This window comes from Podarcis vaucheri (assembly GCF_965113315.1).
Source record: "Podarcis vaucheri genome assembly, chromosome: 18".
NCBI classification, from domain to species: Eukaryota; Metazoa; Chordata; class Lepidosauria; order Squamata; family Lacertidae; genus Podarcis; species Podarcis vaucheri.
Window position 1 is genome coordinate 12,052,403 of NC_138756.1, and position 21,803 is coordinate 12,074,205.

General features: G+C 52.0%; 2 protein-coding genes across 3 annotated transcripts in view; both read right to left on the reverse strand.

The window, feature by feature from the left end:
- The window catches only part of PTBP1 (polypyrimidine tract binding protein 1), a 37,246-nt gene extending 36,407 nt beyond the window's left edge, over positions 1 to 839 (reverse strand). Inside the window, exon 1 of one of the 2 annotated variants that reach the window (XM_082206436.1) lies at positions 704 to 839. In XM_082206436.1, the coding sequence (XP_082062562.1) occupies positions 704 to 711 (8 nt within the window). In that variant the 5' untranslated portion in view covers positions 712 to 839. The remainder of the gene's footprint in view (positions 1 to 703) is intronic. The other variant, XM_082206437.1, reaches the window with a different exon arrangement.
- MISP (mitotic spindle positioning) overlaps positions 1 to 21,803 on the reverse strand; it is a 52,991-nt gene extending 31,188 nt beyond the window's left edge. The window contains exons 1-5 of the mRNA XM_082206359.1: positions 21,137 to 21,803; positions 15,171 to 17,171; positions 13,544 to 13,731; positions 11,281 to 11,319; positions 9,153 to 10,260 (exon numbers count right to left, since the gene is read on the reverse strand). Of these exons, the coding sequence (XP_082062485.1) occupies positions 10,165 to 10,260; positions 11,281 to 11,319; positions 13,544 to 13,731; positions 15,171 to 17,043 (2,196 nt within the window). The 5' untranslated portion in view covers positions 17,044 to 17,171; positions 21,137 to 21,803 and the 3' untranslated portion in view covers positions 9,153 to 10,164. The remainder of the gene's footprint in view (positions 1 to 9,152; positions 10,261 to 11,280; positions 11,320 to 13,543; positions 13,732 to 15,170; positions 17,172 to 21,136) is intronic.

Consider the following 21,803-nt stretch of genomic DNA (forward strand, 5'->3'; position numbering starts at 1 on the left):
CCCCCAAAAAAAAGTCTTGGGGGTGCAGAGTAAGAAAGAGGAAGAGAGAAAAAAAGAGGGCGTGGCTAAGAGCAGACTTAGCCCGAGGCAGCAGAGACAAGACACTTGGGAACAAAGTTTCACGGGTGGCTTTGAAACACAAGACGGGATCGAGCATCATCCACGGAGCTGCTTAGGTGGGCGCTGAAGCGCATGCGCCTTCTCCCGCCGCGCTCCCCCCCCCGCCCCACTTTATTCGGAGGAGCAGAGAAGAACTTTAGAACGTTGAGTTGCGGGCCCCGCGCGCGCGCGCACACACGCCGAACGTTGCCGCGGGAGCGCGCTCGCCCCCCCTCGCCGCTTCAGAACGTTCGCAGGTCGGGAACGCGGCTGCGGGGGCGCGCGCGCCGGTTAGAACTTTCGCGGGGGAGCGAGTGCGTATGCGCGCGCATACGGAACTTTCAAAAGAGACGGGGGGACGGTGGCGCGCGTGCGCGTGCCCGCTCCCCCTCCCCCTCCCTCATATATTTCACTTTCTACCTCAGAAAAGGCCTAGTTTTCGCCCCCCCCCCTTCACGGAACCGGGTTCGAATTCCCCTCAGGCGGGACTTCTTCCCCCCCCCTCAGGTGAGCTCCGCCCCCTTTTCGACCGCCCCTCCCCCCTCCTCTTCCCCTGAGGTGATTTTTCCCCCTCACAAACCGCCCCCCCTTCCCTTCCGCTCACCCGTCCATGGCACACGAAGGCGACCCGAAAGGGAAGCGGAGCTGGACGCGCTGGAATAGCAGGAGCGGGCTCAACGGCTACGTGTTATATAGACTCACAAAATGGCGGCGCGGGGCGGGGCCCGCCCTCGGCTCCTTTTGAGGCGCCGGGGGCCCCATTGGCCAGGCGGCGCTGTCACCTTGACGAGGCGGGCGGCGGGGCTCCTCCCGGCTCGTGGCTCCCATTGGGTGCTGCTAGGAGACGGGGGCGGGCTCCGGCTCTTGCGCGCGTTGCGATTGGCGCGCTGACGACGTCGGGCGGGAGGCCATTTTGGGGGCGGGCTCCCCTCGCTGCCCGCTCGGTCTTCCAGGGTGGGCGGCCCGTCGGCGGCCATCTTGGGTCTGGGCAAAGGAATGCGAGCGCGTGGATGGGCCTTGGAGCGAACGCGGCGGGCGGCGGAAGCCTGGCACGCGAGGCTGCCGCGGCCATTTTGAGAACGGGCATATGTTTCTAGTAGTGTAATAAATATATTTGTAGCTGGATCCCGAGTTCAGGTGCTGACAATTTAACAACAAAACAAGGACATTGTCCTGGGGTTAGGTGATTTTAGACCCTGGATTTCATAGTCTCTTTTGAGTCCCCCTAAAAAAAAGGGGTAGGAAAAATTAAGGAAAGGATTCTGTGGTTTGTAGACCTATGGAACTCCCCGCCACAAGGAAGTCGTTCTGGTAAAAGGATTTAGCAATTCCCAAAGAGGGGCTAGATATCCATAGAAAATGTGCTCCATAAAATGTGTTGGGGGTTGTTTTTATTTTGATGTGTTTGGTGTTTTTATATTGCATCCTGTGAGAACTGCAAGGTATAGGGTGATAATAATAATAAAAATAAAATTAATGATAATAATAATAGGTTTTCCCAGTAGTGATGTATGGAAGTGAGAGCTGGACCATAAAGAAGGCTGATGGCCGAAGAATGGATGCTTTTGAATTCTGGTGCTGGAGGAGACTCTTGAGAGTCCCATGGACTGCAAGAAGATCAAACCTCTCCATTCTGAAGGAAATCAGCCCTGAGTGCTCACTGGAAGGACAGATCCTGAAGCTGAGGCTCCCAGACTTTGGCCACCTCAGGAGAAGAGAAGACTCCCTGGAAAAGACCCTGATGCTGGGAAAGATGGAGGGCGCAAGGAGAAGGGGACGACGGAGGACGAGATGGTGGGACAGTGTTCTCGAAGGTTTGACCAAACTGCGGGAGGCAGTGGAAGACAGGAGTGCCTGGCGTGCTCTGGTCCAGGGGGTCACAAAGAGTGGGACACGACTAAACAACTAAACAACAACAACATGCCAAGCGCTGCCTCTTTGGGGTTGTGCCAGTGAGACTCAGTAATTTTCTCCCAGCTCGGGTGGGCCCTGGAGAAATTTCCAGCCGAATTTGGGGGGCCACCGTTGTGTTCAGCTATTTCGATTGCTTTTGTTCGATTTGCTCATTGCAGACAGCAGAAAGCCTGTCAATTTCGAAAACAAACCTGGTTTGCAATGGGGGTTGAATAATTTCGATGGCAACTATAGCTATTATCAACCGCGGAGGGAGAACCTAAGGCGTGCAAGGCAGAAACCGGGAGAAATGTAGTTGGGGAAGGAGACCTGGGGGTGGGGAATGAAGAACGGGAAAGCAAGAAAGGCGTTTTAAATTTAGTTTTCTTTGCTTTCATTTCAGGCTCCCATCTCCAGTTCACCAGCTGTTTGGCAGCGACAGCACCGCATGCTTATTCTGTTACACGGCTGGATTGGGTTTCGGCCGGGAGGGATGTAATTTCAATTCCAGGTTACCTTTCTCTGCCCGTGGCAAGATGAAATCGCCCTCCCCTCCACCCCCCATTTAGCCGAGAGACTTGTGAACGTGCGGGCCTGCCTGGGCACCAAACTCCAGCGCTTCAGAGGACGAGATGGTGGGACAGTGTTCTCGAAGCTACCAGCATGAGTTTGACCAAACTGCGGGAAGACAGGAGTGCCTGGTGTGCTCTGGTCCAGGGGGTCACGAAGAGGCGGACACGACGAAACGACTAAACAACAACAAGAAGACTGCACACATAGTGTGCACTTGAAGCACATTTAAGACTCCCTTCCCTCAAAAATAAAATAAAATCCTGGGAACTGTAGTTTAAGGGTGCCAGGAAGTGTAGCTCTGTGAGGGAGCGAACCACAATTCCCAAGAAGCCAAATTCCTTTAAAGGTATGGGGTGTCGGCCGGCCATATGATTTTGCTAACCTTTCTGATGTGTGTGCTTCCGAATAAGCAACAAGAACTAAATCAAAAAACCCTAAAGGGAAGGAACAGTTTCCAACAGATTCCCTCCGCACCCTGCCAAATCTCCCGAAAATTTTGCAAATGGACGGGGCTGCGTCTTGTTTTGGCATTTGCCGTTCATATAATTGCGACACTTTCCTGCTTCGGGCTGCTCCTCTCTGATTACTCATTTCCTCATATACACTATGAAAAGAAAGAGGGGGGGGGGACTACGCCAGCCATTTCCTGCCTATTGTGGTGCGGAATTTTGTTGAAACCACAAGCTACCATAATAAAAATGGCAGAACCCCGACTCCCCAGCACGGCAAATGGTTTCTAACAGCAATTTTTATTTTTGCAAAAAATGCAATGTTCTGGCAATCCTCCCCGTTACCGGTCAGTTTATTTCGGCAGTTTCCACACCACTCCTTCAATCCAAAAAAACCAAAATATAAATGCATTCCAGGGCTGCGATCGTAAGAACAAAACATCAACGCGACGTTAATAAACCAGAAACGGTTCCACCAGCTTTATATATGTGTGTATAAAAGGGTAAATACACCTAGGGCTGAAATGAACGCTTTGTAGAAGACCTCCTTCCTTCTTTCGGGAGGGTATTCTAAAGCCAGGGTGCCACCACCGAAAAGGACCTGCTACCTTTGGCTCCATATTGCAGCTTTTCTGTAGAAGGTAGAAATTCCAGAAGCTCGCTTTCTGCGTGCTTCTATCAAGGCTGTGTATCATTTGTACACATGGCTATCCTATCACATCTCATATTTTCCAGGCTAAACATACCCAGCTCCTTCGACCGTTCCTCCTGAGATGTTTTATTTACGAGTGTTTTCAACTGTAGTAGAAATTGCTTTTTTTTTGCTTTTAAGTCATGCCTCTGCTTGCTGCCCTGGGCCCCTTGGGGAGGGCGGGCAAGGCGTAAATTCAAGAAATAACGGTGTACGAGCGAGCAGGTTGTTTGGAAACGATCAAACGCCCCAGATTCCCTTCCTTTGTTTTTTAAAAAGAGGTTCATTCTGGCGCCTGCATTATAAAGTTCAGCGTTGGCTGGCTTATATATTATATACAGAGGTGACAGAAACATCAATGAGGGACGAAGGGATCGTTTCCCCCCCCTTCGCACACCGCAAGGTCCATCGCTAAATAATTCAGGGCAGCGATGGTTTATTCATGCCCGCCAGCTCCTTTCATCTCATCCGAGTGTCATGGAAATTTCCCGTCGGAGCAAACAGAGATGGAAACCGCCCGGAGTGGTTTCAGAAAGCCATCCTTAAATTCCAACTTGTCTTCAGCATCTGAACAACCCTTTAAAGAAGCAAACGTGAAAATCAAACACAAATTTGCACCCGCCGTTAGTCCTTAAGCAAGTAGAAATTAACGGAGATGGAAGGGGCGGAAATCGGCTCTGGTTCGCATCTAAAAGCGGGCCTGTTTAATTCCCAGAATGATGCGCAGAGCAAAATGCAGTGCTTGTTTGAAATGGGCATATGTAAACTGCTAAAGATGAAGTAAAATGAAAATCGGATAGGGGGGACTTGGGGAAGGCCACCTAACAGTGTTTAGGGAAATAAGGATATGGCAAGAATTTGTCCGTATTGTGTGTACTTTCTGTTTGTGTTATAAAATGGATAAAAAATTTCGAAGAAGAAAAACGGCAATGGTAATTATATCAGGGACAGTCGCTTGCAAAAACGAAAAAATCATGGGTCCATTTGGCAGAACGTGTGCTGAGAAGTTAGGAGAAGTTCTCCACCGCGAGTTGTCCTTCAGCGCCAAAGAGCCTCCCTCTTGTATTTCCTTCGCAAGGTCTCCCAACGGGGTTCCAGGAAGCTGAAATGTCTGTTTCCTTAACTTCGCCACCTCCGAGATCTGACTTGTTCTTTCTTTCTTTCTTTCTTTCTTTCTTTCTTTCTTTCTTTCTTTCTTGTAGGGACTGGCCTGTGTGTCAGGAGGGCATTGCTGGTAACTCACCGCCATCCCATAAACGCAGGTCCTCACCCCCTTCGTCCCCACCCACCAAAGGCTCCTGGAAACTGCAGTCTGTTCAGGGTGCTGGGAACTGTAGCACAGCAAGGGGTTACGCTGCAGTTCCCAGAATTATTTTTGGGGGAAGAAATATCCTTTAAACGTGCTGTGGATATATGGTGTCTCTGCAGGCAGCTGGAGCCGAGCGCATGCCTTGCGGAGGAGACAATTTCCTTAGGAAACACGGTGCAAAAACTCCAGGAAACTTGTCTCATCTAACCGGTCATAGCCCTGGCATTGGGGTAGAGAAACAATGACCAAATCTCCGCACCGCACTTTAGAAAACTCCCCTTTAATAGCTAGAAACGGGTGCAAGTATCTTTCCCCCTGTTAAAAAAAAAAATAGCCCCTTTCTCTGGCCTCTGTTCCTTCTCCTCTAACTGGTTTTTCCTCTCCGGATTCTTTGCATTCTTCCACCCCATCAAGAAATTGCGTGTCTTATTTAGACAAACAGCCCCCATTGCTGCGTGCAAAAGGAAAGGCTCCTCAGATGGCCTCTCCCAGAAGTGCAAACTTCTTGTTGCTTTTCTGTGCATCGCACAGACACCCGCGCCGAAATTTTATCTGCCCGATTGATCGCCCACACTCCTGAGTTCTGTCATGCTGTCCAAGGATTTCCCCTCTTCCCGGGTCCTCCTGTGATTGTTCCTGGATAACCGGGACACTTGGAGGGGATGCTTCCATACTCACAGACCTGAAGGAGCGCCTCCACCCCCATCGTTCTGCCTGGACACTGAGGTCCAGCTCCGAGGGCCTTCTGGCGGTTCCCTCCCTGCGAGAAGCCAAGTTACAGGGAACCAGGCACAGGGCCTTCTCGGTGGTGGCGCCCTCCCTGTGGAACGCCCTCCCGCCAGATGTCAAAGAGATAAATGACTCTCTGACTTTTAGAAGACATCTGTAGGCAGCCCTGTTTAGGGAAGCTTTTAATGTTTGATGAATTATTGTATTTTAATATTTTACTGGAAGCCGCCCAGAGTGGCTGGGGAAGCCCAGCCAGATGGGCGGGGTATAGATAATAAATTATTGCTACTACTACTACTGCTACAGCTACAGTGGTACTTTGGTTCTCAAACACCTTGGTATTCAGACAACTTGGAACCCAAATATTGCAAACCTGGAAGTAAGTGTTGCGGTTTGCAAACGTTTTTCGGAAGCCGAACACGTCCGTTTGGAGTGCCACGCCTCTGTTTTGAGCGTTACATTGAGTTCTGCCGTATTTTTGCTATTTGTTTTGCGTTTTCCTTTTTGCGGCTCTTGTTTTGCTTTTGTGACTGTGGAACCCAGCTCAGCTACTGATTGATTGATTGTGTGATTGCGGTACATTGTTTATTGCTTTCATTTTATGCATCAATGGTCTCGTTAGATAGTCAAATTCACGTTAAATTGCTGTTTTTAAAAGTCTGGAATGGATCCATCCATTTTGCATGACTTTCTATGGGAAAGCGCACCTTGGTTTTGGAACACTTTGGTTTTGGAACGGAATTTCCGGAACGGATTAAGTCTGAGAACCAAGGGACCACTGTCTCGGCCTCCTGTGATTTCTCCGAACCTGGAAGCTTTTGCACAGAGCTTGGCTGGGTGGAAGGAGCTGGTTTTTTTGCAGCAGCAAAAGCGGCGTCCAGCGGAAATATTGCAGAAGCAGGGCGGGGGTAGCCAGATAAGCGGTTCACATTCTTTTAAGGCTTGCAGAAATAACAATGAGAAGTGACGCCATGCAGGAAAACAACAACATGTTGCATCTGGGAAGAGTAGCTTGACCTTGCTCTGTCTCTTCAAGTACAGTACAGAGTCCCTACTTCCTGTCTTAAGAGGTCCCTTGCTTCTGTTCGGTGGTCAAGAGCCTTGCCGGAATGATATACAGTGGTACCTCGGGTTACATACGCTTCAGGTTACAGACTCCGCTAACCCAGAAATAGTGCCTCAAATTAAGAACTTTGCTTCAGGATGAGAACAGAAATCGTGCTCCGGCGGTGCGGTGGCAGCGGGAGGCCCCATTAGCTAAAGTGGTGCTTCAGGTTAAGAACAGTTTCAGGTTAAGAATGGAGCTCCGGAACGAATTAAGTACTTAACCAGAGGTACCACTGTATAGGGACGCGGGTGGCGCTGTGGGTTAAACCGCAGAGCCTAGGACTTGCTGATCAGAAGGTCGGCAGTTCGAATCCCCGCGACAGGGTGAGCTCCTGTTGCTCTCTCCCTGCTCCTGCCAACCTCGCAGTTCGAAAGCACGTCAAAGCGCAAGTAGATCAATAGGTACCACTCCGGCGGGAAGGTAAACGGCGTTTCCGTGCGCTGCTCTGGTTCGCCAGAAGCGGCTTAGTCCTGCTGGCCACATGACCCGGAAGCTGGATGCCAGTTCCCTCGGCCAATAAAGCAAGATGAGCGCCGCAACCCCAGGGTCGGTCCCGACTGGACCTAACGGTCAGGGGTCCCTTTACCTTTACCACGGTATAACCTTGCATATAACCTTACAGGATGAATAAATTAAGCTCAGTAGTGCCTCCAACTGCCCCTATTTTCCAGATTTACAGAAGCTCTAATGAAGCAAGCCCTTTATCGAAGGAGCATTTGGAGCCACATCTGTAACATCTGTAACGGTGTCTTCCCGCCCTCTGGTGGAAGCTGGGTGGCGTTGCAGCTTAAAGTTAGCATTCGTTTTTTTTAAAAATGACAACAACAAAGTGAGGACCCCCAAAAAGTGGTGGGAAATAAAATTAAAGGAGATAAAGGTCACGTTGGGGTGCAAAGGGCAATCTACTTTAAAAGAGAGTTTCCAAGCGCACAAGGACTGTAATTTACTTTTAAATCTATAGTCTGAGCCTGTGTGATTTTTTCGCCTGGCGCGACAGAGCTCACATCCACGCTAGATATTTCAAACGGAAGGCTCCCCAGCACAAAGGATCCTGCCGTTATCCTTTGCCTGAAGGGATACGTCAAGCCTTGATTTGTGATCATTGCCATGATCATGGCGTACAGCTGGTGAAAACCCCAAATTAACCATCTCAGAAAATCAGAATATTCAAGGAAATCAGCAAAACAAGGATTGCAAATCAAGCAAGATTGGACCTCTGAGAAGCAGACGCACATCGCGCTTTGCATGTCACGAGTCAATCTCATAGTTTCACCATTCAAGTTGAATTCCTGAAATCAAGGAACTTTCCCACGATATTCTAATTTTTCGAGTTTCACCTATATGTCCAGCTGTCCTTTGTCAACAACAAATTGTCACTGTTTTTTGTGTTGAATACCGGTATATGCTATATGGTAATTTATGGACCTCATAGGTATCTCAAGCCATTTGCACATGTGGCCATAGAACCAGTCCATGCAGAATGTAGGCACCCTATATATAGAAAAGAGCAAACCTGTGATATTTTAGGGAGCAGGCGGGGCCCATGACTTACACCAGAGGAGCCCACACAACACAAAACACTGTTGCTGTATGTAGGTTTTATTTTATTTGTTTTCTATCTTATATTTTGGAAATGTACATCCAGTTTTCTTCCCCCTTTAATTTTTTGGGGGCCCCCAAGAGAGTGAGGACCCTAAGCTATGAATTGCTTAGCTTATACGTAAATCCAGCACTGGACTTAACATTCGCAAAAGGACGGAGACGAAACGATTTATTCCTCTTTCTTGATCGTATATAAATTATACACATATACATATATGAGCCCGTTGTGACCGTGCAGGAACCAGACAAGAGACAGACTGCTGGGTCCCAGGGTAGTCTCGAGCTTTGAGGGTGAGGCACCCTGAGTGATACTACATGCATGGATCAGGGCCGCCTCCTTAGCCGGAAAACAAACAGAACCCCGCCCTGTACAAAGACGCTGGAAATGTAGCAGAAAGGAAGTTAAGATTTGGACGCTGGAGCTCTGGGTTCAAGTCCTGGTGAGGCAGCGAGGGTTCCTGCCCTATCAAGGGTACTCTGTCTGGCCAGAGTGGTGCATGCTCTAGTTATCTCCCGCTTGGACTACTGCCATGCGCTCTCCATGGGGCTGCCTTTGAAGGTGACCCGGAAACTGCAACTAATCCAGAATGCGGCATCCAGACTGGCGACTGGGAGTGGAGACCACATAACACCGGTCCTGAAAGACCTACATTGGCTCCCAGGACGTTTCCGAGCACAATTCAAAGTGTTGGGGCTGACCTTGAAAGCCCCAAACAGCCTCGGCCCAGTAGATCTGAAGGAGCGTCTCCACCCCGGACACCGGGGTCCCTCTCCCGAGGGCCTTCTGGTGGTTCCCTCCCTGCGAGAAGTGAAGTTACAGAGAACCAGGCAGAGGGCCTTCTCGGTGGTGGCACCCTCCCTTCAGATGTCAAGGAAATAAACAACTATCTGACTTTTAGAAGACATCTGAAGGCAGCCCTGTTTAGGGAAGTTTTTAATGTTTGATGTTTTATTGCGCTTTTAATTCTGTTGGGAGCCGCCCAGAGTGGCTGGGGAAACCCAGTCAGATGGGCGGGGTAAAAATAATAAATTATTATTATTATTGGGACCCACCGGCCACAAAACGGCGGAAGGTGCTGCGACCACTCAGCCCCACTGCCTCCGCCCAGGAAGGAAGGAAACTATATTAAGATTCCACCCAGCTCAGCTTTCCCCACACAGACTGGCAGCAGCTATGTCAGGCAGTGCGCCTCTCACCCAGGCTGACCTTGAGCTGTCAAGGTTTAAAATCTGGGACCTTCTGCGTCCAAAAGCGGTGCCTCTGCCCCAAGCCCTAGCCCTTTCCTTTCCTTTAAAAAGAGAAAAGGAAGATTCCAGTCCTCATGAACTGATTTAAAGGGGGAAGTGGGAAGCTGTCCATCACTGAGACCATCTGCCTGAGTACTGGCTGGCAGCGCCAGGGGCTGAATTTGGGGGTCTTCGGCACTGCCACTGACCTCCCCCTAAAAGGAAAGTTAAGGTGCTAGACCTCACCATCGCAACCCAGAACCCGTGAAATCGCCAGGATCAATTCTGGGCCGCCTCTCTCGCAATCAAAGTGGCGCAGAATTTTAATCGGACATAGATGGGTCGGCGGGATCCGACCGCTGGCCGAACCCGGCAAGAGATCAAACGGAAAAACACTTGGGAGACCAGAGAATTAAATACCAAAGAAAAGCCCCACAGGCGGGCGCCGATGCTGGCTTTGGGAATTCTAGTTCCTCTCCAAGGTTCAGTCGCTGTCGTCGACGGCCCCGCGTATCTGGCCCGTCTCCCAAAGCTGAGCCAGGAGTCCCCTCTGGCAGACGACTTTGGTGGATTTCACAACCTGCAAAAGGAATCGGCGGCTCAGTTAAGGGAACAAGTGTTCTTTTGCAGCCAGCAGGGGCCGCCTTGCCTGGCAGACGAGCTCCCGGGGGCCGTGTGACCGTGGTGAAATAAAATTTAGGTGTAGGCTACCTTGAGTCCCTGCCAGGAGAAAAGGCGGGTAATAATAATAATAATAATAATAATAATAATAATAATAGTAGTAGTAGTAGTAGTAGTAGTAGTATGACGGTATGCTGGTGGCGCTGTGGGTTAAACTACAGAGCCTAGGACTTGCTGATCAGAAGGTCGGCAGTTCGAATCCCCGCAATGACGGGGTGAGCTCCCGTTGCTCGGTCCCTGCTCCTGCCCACCTAGCAGTTCGAAAGCACGTCAAAATGCAAGTAGATAAATAGGTACCACTCCGGCGGGAAGGTAAACGGCGTTTCCGTGCGCTGCTCTGGTTCACCAGAAGCGGCTTAGTCCTGCTGGCCACATGACCCGGAAGCTGTACGCCGGCTCCCTCGACCAGTAAAGCGAGATGAGCGCCGCAACCCCAGAGTCAGCCATGACTGGACCTAACAGTCAGGGGTCCCTTTACCTTTTTACCTTGGTTTTTGAGCTTCTCGGAAGCTGAACATTTCGGTTTCCGGATGCCAAAAACCCGGAAGTAATTGCTTCCGTTTTTGAACGCGTCTCCGAAGCAGAACGGTTTCCGCTGGGCGTTTTTCAATTTTCTCCGTTGACTTTGGAGACCACCCTTTGTGCCTCGGTTGTCGGACGTTTCAGAAGTCAAACAGTCTTCTGGAATGGATTATGTTCGACAACCGAGGCCCCACTGTAATAGGGACTGTGAGAATGATCGGGAGTGCACCAGAGCGTAAATCCTCTTGAACTCAGTGGGACTTCCTTCTGAGTAAAAAAGAACCACCTAGGATTGGAGTGCAAGGCTGCACAGTCTGGACCATTGAATACAGAGGGGCTTACTTCTGAGTAAGACAGTGTAAGGCTTTCTCCCCACAGGGCAAGGGCGCCGTCTTACCTCGGAGTCGATTTCGTCGTGCAGATCGATGCCAGCATACTGGGGGAGGGAAAGAGGAGGAAGGTAAGAGAACAGGAAATCTGGCAGGGAGGGGATATTCCGTAGTGTTAACGGAAAAATCCGAGGGCTCCCTTGGACAAAAACAAAGACACCAACCAGGATAACTTGGAGCAAAACAGCAGCCTGTAGCCTTTATTGATCTGTTGCAACAGGGTGCTCCCCTCACTTGCAGGAGAGAGGAGGGACCCAGAAAAAAAAGGTGTGCAAGGCCTTATAAAGACTTTTGAAATTCCCATCCTCTAGGTCAAGCCCACCCCCAGAAACATCATGCATACATCACAGAAAGGATGGGTTGAGGGAGGGGTTGTGGTGGTAACCTGAGTGTCCTGTCACCTGGCTGGTTCCCCCTTTCCCCCTCCCCATAAATACTTTCCAGGTGACAGAGGGGAGTTTGCAGTTTCCTGCCCCCAGAGGGAAGAGCTGATCATTGTCCTTTGTTCCAGTCAGTGCTGAATCCACTCCTATATGCAAGTTCTTTGTGATCTTGATGGTCTTCTGTCTGGGACCATCAGGGTTGGCATAGCAACTGGGCAGGGCTCCTGTGTATGTACTGCTATGCTCAAGGGATTATGGCTGCCCTGTATCAAACCTTCCCCATTTTGTAGTCCTTCCTTCATGGAGTAAAATAAAAGTGGAACAGTGCAAATCTGATGTCTGGTTGATTTTCTATGAATTTATAACAGAAGCATAGCGTATGTAGTGTGTGAGTGTGAGTGTGTGTGAAGTTTGTACAAACTGAATGATTGGGGGGGGGGTTTCCTGCTACAGTAGGAACGGCTGACTGTATGCCCTCCAGTGTTTTGCAAATTAGGAACACAGGAAAAGTGTCTCGGGCTGAGTCACAGCTCTCAGCTCGGTGTCCGCCCCAATTCAGACTTTCCCAGCTCCGACTGGAGACACCGGGCGGATCGAACCAGGCGGCCACCTGCGCAGCTGCTCTGCTATTTATTTCCCCGAAGGATAATGCAAGATTCCAGCCCTCTTGATTCTAAACAAAGGCCGGCTTTTAATACGAAGCTGCCTGGGCCAGGGCTCCATCTAGTTCAGCGCCGCCTGCACTGACGGGCAGAAGTGGCACTCTAGGGCAGGCATCCCCCAAATCGGCCCTCCAGATCTTTTGGGACTACGACTCCCATCAGCTAACAGGACCAGTGGTCAGGGATAATGGGAATTGTAGTCCCAAAACATCTGGAGGGCTAGGTTTCCTATGCCTGCTCTGAGCCCGGCTTCGGCTGGGGAGGGCAGGATATAAATATATTATTATTATTATTATTATTATTATTATTATTATTATTATTATTAAACTGGGGTTTCTTCCCCTAGGGATCAAAACCGGGGAATTTCTGCATTCAAAGCGGACACTTTCCCCTCCGTTGGTTAAAGCGTGGTGCTGATAACAGCAAGGTTGCAGGTTTGATCCCCATAGAGGACAGCTGTGTATTCATTCCTGCATTGCAGAGGGGTTGGACATAATAATAATAATAATAATAATAATAATAATAATAATGATGATGATGATGATGATGATATATTTATACCCTGCCAGATTTACAGATTTGAAAATAAGGGACCAGCAGCCAAAATAAGGGATTTTCAGAGCGCAGGTATGTTCAACTTCTGAGCCCCTCCGAGCCAAAGCCCAGCCAGCAGCCAAACGAAGCCTCAAGCGGTGGTTCCCACAGCGCAGCAACCCGGCAAAGGGGATGCAGCAAGGAAAACCACCGTCACCTCTCCGCTGGGAAGCGCTGAGCAAAGGCGAGTCCCCAGGCAACGCGGCCGATTTGATTGGCACAAGGCATGCAAGCTCCACCCCCCAGTCGTTCTTAGACTCCTTATTGGGTGAGCAACGCAGCCAAGCAACACAGTTGGAGCCTCCCTCCTCCCTGGCCGGCAGGGAGGGAGGGAGAGGAGCTGCTTCCTTTGAAACCCGGGAAATTTAAGGGACATCATCAATAAGGGACAGCAGTGGGACACGGCGCTGGGATAAGGGACTTTCCCGCCAAATACGGGACGGCTGACAGCTATGTACCCCGCCCTTCTGGCTGGGTTTCCCCAGCCACTCTGGGCGGCTTCCAACAAAATATCAAAATACAGTGACAAAATATTAAAATACAGGGTCCCTTCCAACTCTACGATTCTCCTATCTAAGGCAGCGACCTCCGCCCCCAACACCCTGTTGCAGCAGTTGCTGGCAAGTCCCTACCGTTCCTCCCTCCCTGTGCCTCTTCGTCTTCTCCTCTTCCGCCGACGGACGCTGCGCTCTCCAGTCCGGTTCCGAGGATGGTTTCCTGACATAGGCTTGACGCGGGGACAGCAAAGGAGACAACCTCGCAGGGGAATCGGGAGCAGCCACGGCCGATACGCAGTAGCTGTCGGCAATTCCTGAAGCAGCTGGTGGAGGGAATCAGAAGAGAGAGTTAAATTTAAAAAGAAAGAAACCAAGCGCAGGGATATCTCGGTGGTGGCGCCCACCCTGTGCAATGCCTGCCCATCAGATGTCAAGGAGATGAGTAGCTATGCAACCTTCAGAAGACATCTGAAAGCAGCCCTGTATAGGGAAGTTTGTAATGTTTAATGTTCTATTGTACACCTAAAGAAGCCTCTCCACCCCCATCGTCCAGCCCGGACACCGGGGTCCATCTCCCAAAGGCCTTCTGGCGGTTCCCTCCCTGCGAGAAGCGAGGTTACAGGGAACCAGGCAGAGGGCCTTCTTGGTGGTGGCGCCCGCCCTGTGGAACGCTCTCCCATCAGATGTCAGGGAAATAAAAAACTGCCTGATTTTTAGAAGACATCTGAAGGCAGCCCTGTTCAGGGAAGCTTTTAATGTTTGATGTTTTGTCGTGTTTTTAATATTCTGTTGGGAGCCGCCCAGAGTGGCTTGGGAGACCTGCCCAGATGGGAGGGGTATAATAAATTATTATTATTATTATTATTAATTAGTTGACAACTCAGTCAGATGGGTTATTATTATTACTGAATAAGACGTCCCTATTTTCAGGGGAGGAACGTTGGAGGGGATGTAATAGGACGTCCCTATTTTCACGGGAGAAACGTTGGAGGGGATGGAATAGGACGTCCCTATTTTCACGGGAGAAACGCTGGAGGGGATGGAATAGGACGTCCCTATTTTCACGGGAGAAACGCTGGAGGGGATGGAATAGGACGTCCCTATTTTCAGGGGAGAAACGTTGGAGGGGATGGAATAGGACGTCCCTATTTTCAAGGGAGAAACACTGGAGGGGATGGAATAGGACGTCCCTATTTTCAGGGGAGAAACGTTGGAGGGGATGGAATAGGACGTCCCTATTTTCAGGGGAGAAACGTTGGAGGGGATGGAATAGGACGTCCCTCTTTTCAGGGGAGAAACGTTGGAGAGGATGGAATAGGACGTCCCTATTTTCAGGGGAGAAACGTTGGAGGGGATGGAATAGGACGTCCCTCTTTTCAGGGGAGAAACGTTGGAGGGGATGGAATAGGACGCCCCTATTTACACGGGAAAAACGTTGGAGGGGATGGAATAGGACGTCCCTATTTTCAAGGGAGAAACACTGGAGGGGATGGAATAGGACGTCCCTATTTTCAGGGGAGAAACGTTGGAGGGGATGGAATTATGGAACCCCCAAGTCAAGGAGATAAGTAACTAGATAGCTAACTTGTGACTGCCTTTCCTTACGGTTGCAATTCTGCAAACCATTCCTTCCTGCCAGCCTCCTGGAGCGGGGTTCTAGCTACAGAAAGGCGGCTTTGTGAATGAAATGACGGCTGTGTTGATGCGATTTGCCATGGCACGTGAACCAGCTGGCACCGACCCCCCGCCCTGCCCCTCTCACCCGAGCTCTGTGACCATGTCCGAGAGGGTCCCACCGCAGTCCCAGTTCTCCTGCGCTGCTCCTGAAGCTCTACTTCCCTCTGCAAGGCATCCTGGATCTCCTGGTCAATCAGGGCCGACATCCGGGGTCTCCGCGTCTTCACGGTGTACAGCTCCTCCCGTGGAGCGGACCCCTCCAGCCTGCCCTCTTTCCCCCGGGAGGTCGGGGGTTCCCGGTCGCCGGCAGACGAGAACTTGAGCTTCCTCACTGGGATGGCGAAATGTCCTTCCCGCAAAACCGCAGGCTCCTCTCCCGAGTCTTCCGGTACCCAAGACCCAGAGGGAACCACCCGCTGGTCGGTGTCGTTGCGGTCGAAAGGGTGCAAGTCACCCCTTTGCTTTCTTCCACTGGCCAAAGAAGGCTGGTAGGCCTCTGAGCTCCACTTCACGTCCTGGCCGGCCGTCCTTTCCTTGGGTTCGCCGTTCTGGGCCTCCTCTGGCTCCCCCGGCATCCTTGCCGTCCTGGGGGCCTCCTCGTCCCTTTCAAACACTTTCCGGCGTTCCGATAACTCCTGTCGGAGCCCCCTGTCGTACGTCCCGGACAGCAGCCTCCCTTCTTTCTGCAGGTCCTCCTCGCGCCTGGTTTCCTGCTCAATCTCCCTCTGCACGAAGAAGGAAACCGTGTGTTTCTCTTTTCCTTTCCTGGAGGAAACCGGCGGCGTGTCGTCCGACAGCAACAGAGGCTTGGTTTGGATTTCCACCAGCTCGTCCCGGCTGTTGACCCGGCGGATCCCTCTCTCTTTGCGGTGGGCGTCCTCCCTTTCCATCGACAGACGGATTTCCCGCTCGATGGGTGTCTCGTCCGACGACCCCAGATCTCCTTCGGCAAGGCCTTGGCCACCGGTCTCCCAATCCAGAGGTTCTCCTGCCGCCTCTTTGATGTAGACACTTCTTCCATCGGACGCCACAACGCTTGAGTTCTGGGGCATTTCTGCCAGACCGTAATCCCAGCCGCCTCCAGTTGAGTTTTGACAAATAGGGGTTTGCTTGGGAGATGTGGGTTCTGTTCTTTGGAGAACGTGACTCTCTGCCCGCTCAGTAGACCAACCAATTCTTCTCTGGCTGTAGGCATCAGGAATCTTCTCCCCTTCCGTCCCCTGAACGTTTTGCGTTGTCCGCGAGCTGGGCGCCGGTTTCCTCGGCCCCAGAAGCATCTTGGGGTTGGCCTTCTCCAACTCCAAGAACTGTTGCCGAGCCATGGCAAAATTGATCTTCTTCGTGTCTATGTTTTGAGGGTCGACGGGGCTGCTCTCCCAGCGGGAAGAGGGGCTGTCGAAGCAGACCGCGAAGCCGGTGGAATAGCTCCTCGTCCCCGGGGCGGCGGAGGAAGCGTTGATGGCCTCCAGCTCCTCCGTGGAGCTCCACTTCTGGGCCATGGTGGTGCTCTTCCTAACCACTTGGCTGCGGATGATCTCCCGCCGTTCCTCCTCCAGCTCCTCGGCTTTCTCCGGCGAGGCCTCCTCGGGACGGATCCTGTACCTCAGCTCCTCTTCGTCCCCGTCGTAAAGCCTCGAAGGCTTCGTCTCGCCTTTGTACGCCCGGATGTCGTAGAGCGAGCCGGATTTGACCACCTCCAGCTTGGACTCTCTGTCCGGCGGTGAAGTCCAAAGGTCCTTCCTCCCATTGATGGACTTTGACCCATTTTCGGGGGGCTCAGCCGTTCCCCACCCATTCCCAGCCCTCTCCTCGCGGTGGTGGCCCAAGTCAAAATACTCGTCGCCCGTTGCCTCTTCAAACTTCATCTCCACTCGCGAACTGGACCGGGGGCTGCTTGGTTTTTCGTCTTCAGGGTCTGTGCTTGGAGACGAGGTGAAGACAAGCCTACGGATATACATTTCCGTTATCGAAAGCAGGTACCTCAGAGACTTCCCCTTAGGAGGTGAGAAGATGTTCTCCAGATGTTGGGTTGGGTGTTCCAGTGGTGTTGCGCAGCCTTCACATCAGGAACAGGGCTTTGCGGTCCCTGGGAAGCAAGAGGGGGAGAAATTATATGATGCGGGTGGCGCTGTGGGTTAAACCACAGAGCCTAGGACTTGCCGATCAGAAGGTCGGCGGTTCGAATCCCCACCACGGGGTGAGCTCCCGTTGCTCGGTCCCTGCTCCTGCCAACCTAGCAGTTCGAAAGCACACCAGTGCAAGTAGATAAGTAGGTACCGCTCTGGCGGGAAGGTAAACGGCATTTCTGTGCGCTGCTCTGTTTCGCCAGAAGCAGCTTAGTCCTGCTGGCCACATGACCCAGAAGCTGTACGCCGGCTCCCTCGGCCAGTAAAGCGAGACGAGCGCCGCAACCCCAGAGTCGGCCACGACTGGATCTAATAGTCAGGGGTCCCTTTACCTTTACCTTTATTCATACATTCAGTACATAGTAAGCTGCCTTCTGCTGGGTTAGACTGGCTGCTGATATAGCCCAGTGTTGTCCACTGGCTGGCTGCTACCTTGGAAGGTGACCCGGAAACTACAACTAATCCAGAATGTGGCAGCCAGACTGGGGACTGGGAGCAGCTGTCAAGACCACATAACACCGGTCCTGAAAGACCTACATTGGCTCCCAGGACGTTTCCGAGCACAATTCAAAGTGTTGGTGCTGACCTTGAAAGCCCTAAATGGCCCCGTATCCCTGAAGGAGCGTCTCCACCCCGGACACCGGGGTCCCTCTCCCGAGGGCCTTCTGGCGGTTCCCTCCCTGCGAGAAGTGAGATTACAGGGAACCAGGCAGAGGGCCTTCTCGGTGGTGGCACCCGCCCTGTGGAACGCCCTCCCACCAGATGTCAAAGAAATAAACAACTATCTGACTTTTAGAAGACATCTGAAGGCAGCCCTGTTTTTAATCTGTTGGGAGCTGCCCAGAGTGGCTGGGGAGACCCAACCAGATGGGCAGGGTATAAATAATAAAGTATTATTATTATTTCCAGGGTTTCAGACAGAGATATGATTTCCAGAGTGGTTTAGCAATCAATTCCCTCTTTGCAGGCAACTCTTGTAGTTCTGCACAGGGAACCGGGATCTCCTAACTCTAGGGACCCTTAACGAACGATGCTTCCCAAGTTTTTTTGGGGGGGTGTCACAACAACTTTTTGGAGCCCCTCCCCGCCAGAAAAAAACCCTGTCTACACCCACGGTCCCTTCAAACTCTGCAGTTCTCTGATTCTATGATTCTAAGGCAGACCTTCTTTATCTTAGAGGCCACCCTAATAGAATAGCAAAGCACCGATTGCCCTCTGCTGGGAGAAAGGAGAATTTATCACTCAGGACATCGAAGAATGGATGCTTTTTAATTCTGGTGCTGGAGGAGACTCTTGAGAGTCCCATGGACTGCAAGAAGATCAAACCTCTCCATTCTGAAGGAAATCAGCCCTGAGTGCTCCCTAGAAGGACAGATCCTGAAGCTGAGACTCCAAGACTTTGGCCACCTCAGGAGAAGAGAAGACTCCCTGGAAAAGACCCTGATGTTGGGAAAGATGGAGGGCACAAGGAGAAGGGGACGATGGAGGAGGAGATGGTGGGACAGTGTTCTCCAAGCTACCAGCATGAGTTTGACCAAACTGTGGGAGGCAGTGGAAGACAGGAGTGCCTGGCGTGCTCTGGTCCAGGGGGTCACCAAGAGGCGGACACTAAACAACAACAACAATGCCAGGGAGACGAGACAAAGGTGGTTGGGTCGCTCATAGTTTTGTTCGCAGAGCCATAAACCACCTCCTTAGTGGACTCACTCCATGCCTATCTGGTTTTGCAGGAGAGAGAATTAACAGAAAGCCGCAGGTCATAAATGGGAGTTTCGCAAGCTGTAAAGGGCAGCAGACATTGACCCCAGGGGCAGAGGAAACTGGCGCCAAGCTCGCAGACAACGCAAAACATTCAGGCAGTGGAAGGGGATAAGATTCAGGAGCTTAAATCGTCACTTGGCAATCGGGGAGGGTGGTATTTCGGTGGCAGAGCCACCCTGCCAGGGAGGACAGCTTCACTCCTTTCATCCACCTGGCCCCAGCAGGGCCCTGAAAGATGCCCAGGAAGGGAGATCTGAGAATTAAACCACGCGGTAGGGTTACCTACTGCGAGCCTCTGTTTTCTCCCACCGGGGAGAACAAGGCAGCCCTTGTTTCTTTCTCCTCTCACTGTGTGTGTGTGTCTGTGTCTCTGTGTGTGTCTGAATTAGTTTGCACTTCCAGGGTTTCTCTGTCTGGTGGTGGAGAACACCAGCACCTCGCTTCCTCGCCCTCTTTGGAAAAGCCAAGCGAGTTGATAAAGGTAAAGGTAAAGGGACCCCTGGCCATTAGGTCCAGTCGTGGCCGACTCTGGGGTTGCGGCGCTCATCTCGCTTTATTGGCTGAGGGAGCCGGCGTACAGCTTCCGGGTCATGTGGCCAGCAGGACTAAGCCGCTTCTGGCGAACCAGAGCAGCGCACGGAAACGCCGTTTACCTTCCCGCCGGAGCGGTACCTATTTATCTACTTGCACTTTGACGTGCTTTTGAACTGCTAGGTTGGCAGGAGCAGGGACCGAGCAACGGGAGCTCACCCCGTCATTGCGGGGATTCGAACCGCCGACCTTCTGATCGGCAAGTCCTGGGCTCTGTGGTTTAACCCACAGCGCCACCAGCGGCCCAAAAGGCGAATGCTATTCTAGGCTGCATTCCAACCCTAAAATGTATTTTAATATTTTGTTTTAAGCCGCCCAGGATGGCTGAGAGCCGCTTGACCGTGCGACGGATGGAAGGCAGCGGGCTTTCCTTCCTTGAAGGTTTTTAAGCAGAGGTCAGGAGGCCGTTCCTGCACTGCAGGAGGGTTGGGATGGATGACCTCTGGGGGTCCCTCGCAACTCTACCATTCTGTGATCTCTTGAGTGCATGCACCTATCTTCCAACAACGTGCTCCAAATCCTCTTGGCCCCCACAGAGGTCTCCAAATCCGGGACCGCCATCAGGTCGGATTTTGACAGCGGCGTCACCTGCGAGGCTGGCATTCCACAGCCTCACAACGCCCTTCTGCTGCTGCCGCCCCGGGAAGGACTTTTGACTTCTCGGCTTGAGATAAGGTCCGCAGGGTGGGCAAAGGTCTGGGAGGGGCAACGGGAGAGCAAACCGCCGGTGGAATGAGCACACCTTAAAAGAATTTGTGGAAAGAGACGGACAGGTTCGGGGCGAGGTCAGGAATTCCTGAGTTGGCATGGCACCTCTCTGGTTGGCAGGAGGGACTGAAATGGCGAGTTGGGAACCTTTAAAGCAGGGGTCGGGGACGCAGGTGGCGCTGTGGGTTAAACCACAGAGCCTAGGACTTGCTGATCAGAAGGTTGGCGGTTCGAATCCCTGCAATGACGGGGTGAGCTCCCGTTGCTCGGTCCCTGCTCCTGCCAACCTAGCAGTTCAAAAGCACGCCAGTGCAAGTAGATAAATAGGTACCACTCTGACGGGAAGGTAAACGGCGTTTCCGTGCGCTGCCCTGGTTCGCCAGAAGCGGCTTAGTCCTGCTGGCCACATGACCCGGAAGCTGTACGCCGGCTCCCTCGGCCAGTAAAGCGAGATGAGCGCCGTAACCCCAGAGTCGGCCACGACTGGACCTAATGGTCAGGGGTCCCTTTACCTTTACCTAAAGCAGGGGTCACTGAGCTTTTTCAGCCACGGCCAGTCCACTCTCCCTCATACGGGGATCAAACCTGCAACCTTGGGTGCTTTCCATCCTCTAACATGCCCAGGGAAGTGTTCACAAATGGGCCTTGGCCTCTCTGAGCCCCACACCCAAAGCTCTCTCCAGGAGGGCTGGGCACAACCTGCTTGCAAGACCCCTTTTTTAATTAATGCATTTTTTAATTGAGCTTTCGTCAGGCCAGCTGCCCTCTTGACCCTCCCAGAGGCAGCTCTGCCTTCCCGTCAAATCCCACCCAAAGCTCTCCGTCCCGCGGACGGACGGACCCTGTGCCCACCGCCGAAACCAACCTGCCGAAACCGAAATCCATTCCTCCTGTCGCAGACTGAGCAAAGTACGTTCCTCTGTTCCTGAACCCGGAGCAAAGAGCGTTTTCCGCAGCAGGCAGAAACCACACGGGGCCTTTTCTCTCTCTCTCTGTCTCTCCCCTCGTCTCACCCCACAGAGAGGCCTGTTAGGGGGCACCCGAATGCCTGGTTTCGAACGAGGCGCAGGCACACTGGGAGTGTGCAGGCTGCGCCAGCCTGATAAGAACCTCAAAACTCACCTCCTCCCCAGAGGAATTCTAGGAACGAGCGGAGAGCAAAATAAACGTCAATTTTCAAAACGGTTTCGTGGCTCAATGCCCTTTCCGGGTGGTTCTGCCCTTGCCAGCTTCAGAGAAAGCCACAGATGTGGGATCAATGGCCTGGAAGTCAAGGGTCTCTGGCTTAGCGCACTCTGCGAGCAAAGTTGGTCTTTTTCTTTTAAAGTTTGGGGGCAGAGACAGGAGATATGGGGAGGTCACCTCCAACGGAACCGATCAGGAGGACCAGACAAAAGAAAGGGGCTTTCTTTGCGCAACGCTAGCCTGCGGAACTCATGGCCACAAGGTTTTAGGTAAAGGGTGAAAGGAAAAAGGCCCCTTGAAAGGTTAAGTCCAGTCCAAGGCGACTATGGAGTTGCGGCGCTCATCTC